This window comes from Cucurbita pepo, chromosome LG03, assembly GCF_002806865.2.
Source record: "Cucurbita pepo subsp. pepo cultivar mu-cu-16 chromosome LG03, ASM280686v2, whole genome shotgun sequence".
Taxonomy (NCBI): domain Eukaryota; kingdom Viridiplantae; phylum Streptophyta; class Magnoliopsida; order Cucurbitales; family Cucurbitaceae; genus Cucurbita; species Cucurbita pepo.
This window is the reverse complement of record NC_036640.1, coordinates 10,469,850-10,471,790: the sequence shown is the minus strand read 5'-3', so window position 1 is coordinate 10,471,790 and position 1,941 is coordinate 10,469,850. Positions and strand designations below refer to the sequence as shown.

Sequence of the window (1,941 nt, the reverse complement as noted above, 5' to 3'; positions counted from 1 at the left end):
TTCTCTTCGTCAACTTTTTCCACTTTCTCCTTAACTGCTTTAGTTTCCATCGAAACGTTGTTCGAGTTTTGAAATGTTTATAAAAAGTCAAGAGTTCAAGATTATGTAATGACTTAACCTAAATAAATTATAAATCGTGAGGTTATTTTCAAGGATCGAGCCAATTTTGCCCCATTTGCCCTCATGTAGGTCAACCTCGTGTATTATGTCGGTGGAGACATCGGAGATATGATGAGGCCTCTCATGAAATATTTCCTTAAACTTTAAAGCTAAAGCTCGGATTTCTACATCCGTTTCCACCCTTTCAAAGAGACACATATGAATGTTATGGTTTTTATAGTAATAGATCCCATTAATTAGGTCATTGTGAATGATGTGATCAATAATATTTTAAATTATTTCTAAATAAACATTAGCATATTTGTTTTTCAAAACTAATTATGAATATGTGATTCAAACTATTTTTAAATAAGAATATTTTGATGGACCCAAAAAATTCGATCAATACAACTTAAATTGTACGTGAAATAGCCCAAAACTATTGGTAATAAATATTGTCCGTTTAAGCCCATTATATATCGTCGTCGGCCTCACAATTTTAATACACGTCTGTTAGGGAGAGATTTTTACCCTCTTACATAAAATGTTTCGTTCTCCTCTTCAACCGATGTGGGATCTCATTCATACTATTTTTCCTTTTCACATAGAACAGAGCTACATGGTCTGAGACAAATGCATACATAGAATAGGCTACATCACGACATAATATGTTTATTTAAGTATAAAATTAAGATTAGCAACATAGTAATAGCCAATTATTATTCCATAACATAGTAATAGCACCACCACCCAAGAGCTATGAGTGGAGATAGAGACGTTGCTCATGCTTTAGCAGCTATACACGAACCCTCGTTATCATATCCCATGAGGTGAGCATCAATGTCTTTGGCGGTATCAACACAAAGCTGAAGAAAAGTATGTGAATCTGGAATTTGTTCATGCAGCTTCTCATATTCCAAAGTAATGTGAATCACACTTCCCTTATCCTTTGGGATACATTGGACTTTAATTCTGAAATTCTTGTAGTGCTTTGAAAGGTCTCCTTCTATCTCTTTCCACGTTAATGAATTGTTCTCCTCATCCACAGCTTCTATTACCCTCTTTGACACACAAGCCTTCCCTTCTATTAATCAAATAAAAATGGTTAAATTATGAGTTAGGTTTGTTAGCCTTTACGTTTGTGTTTATGATATGTTCATGATACAAAATTTAGAGTTCGAGAATCAATTAGACCTAGTTTTTTAATAAACTTGTTTTTATTCTTTAAAATTACATAAATATTGTTCTTTTAGAGGATTTCAAGATTTTAAAATGTCTCCACTGGGGAGAGGTTTTCACACCGATGTGGGATCTTACAATTCACTCTTTTTGGAGGACCAACATCCTCACTAGCACACCGTTTGGTGACTAGCTCTGATACAAACGATAATAGCCCAAGCCTACCATTTTAAAATGCATCTACTAGAGAGAGATTTCCACATTCTTATAAAGAATGCTTAGTTTCCCTACTCCAACCGATGTGGGATCTCACAATTCACTCTCTTTTGAGACCTAGTGTCACGGTCATGCTTGTAAAAGGTGATTGTGACACACAACGTCCTCACTAGCACACTGTCTGGTGTCTGGCTCTGATATCAACGGTAATAGCCCAAGCTCACCACTAGCAGATAGTGTCTGCTTTGGCACGTTATGTATCGCCGTCAGTCTCACGATTTTAAAACGTATCTACTATAGGGAGGTTTCCACACCTTCTAAAGAATGTTTAGTTTCCCTCCTAACTAATGTGGGATCTCACCACACATTCTTTAAAGACATAAATGTACTTTCCGACTAAATTTCAAAAAAAAAAAAAAAAAAAAAAAAAAAAAAAAAAAAAAAAAA

At 34.8% G+C, this 1,941-nt stretch overlaps 1 protein-coding gene across 1 annotated transcript in view; it reads right to left on the bottom strand.

Annotated features, from left to right (window-relative positions):
- Positions 1-737: 737 nt before the first annotated feature.
- LOC111789733 (MLP-like protein 43) overlaps positions 738-1,941 on the bottom strand; it is an 11,791-nt gene continuing 10,587 nt past the window's right edge. Inside the window, exon 2 of the mRNA XM_023670406.1 lies at positions 738-1,184. Within this exon, the coding sequence (XP_023526174.1) occupies positions 882-1,184 (303 nt within the window). The 3' untranslated portion in view covers positions 738-881. The remainder of the gene's footprint in view (positions 1,185-1,941) is intronic.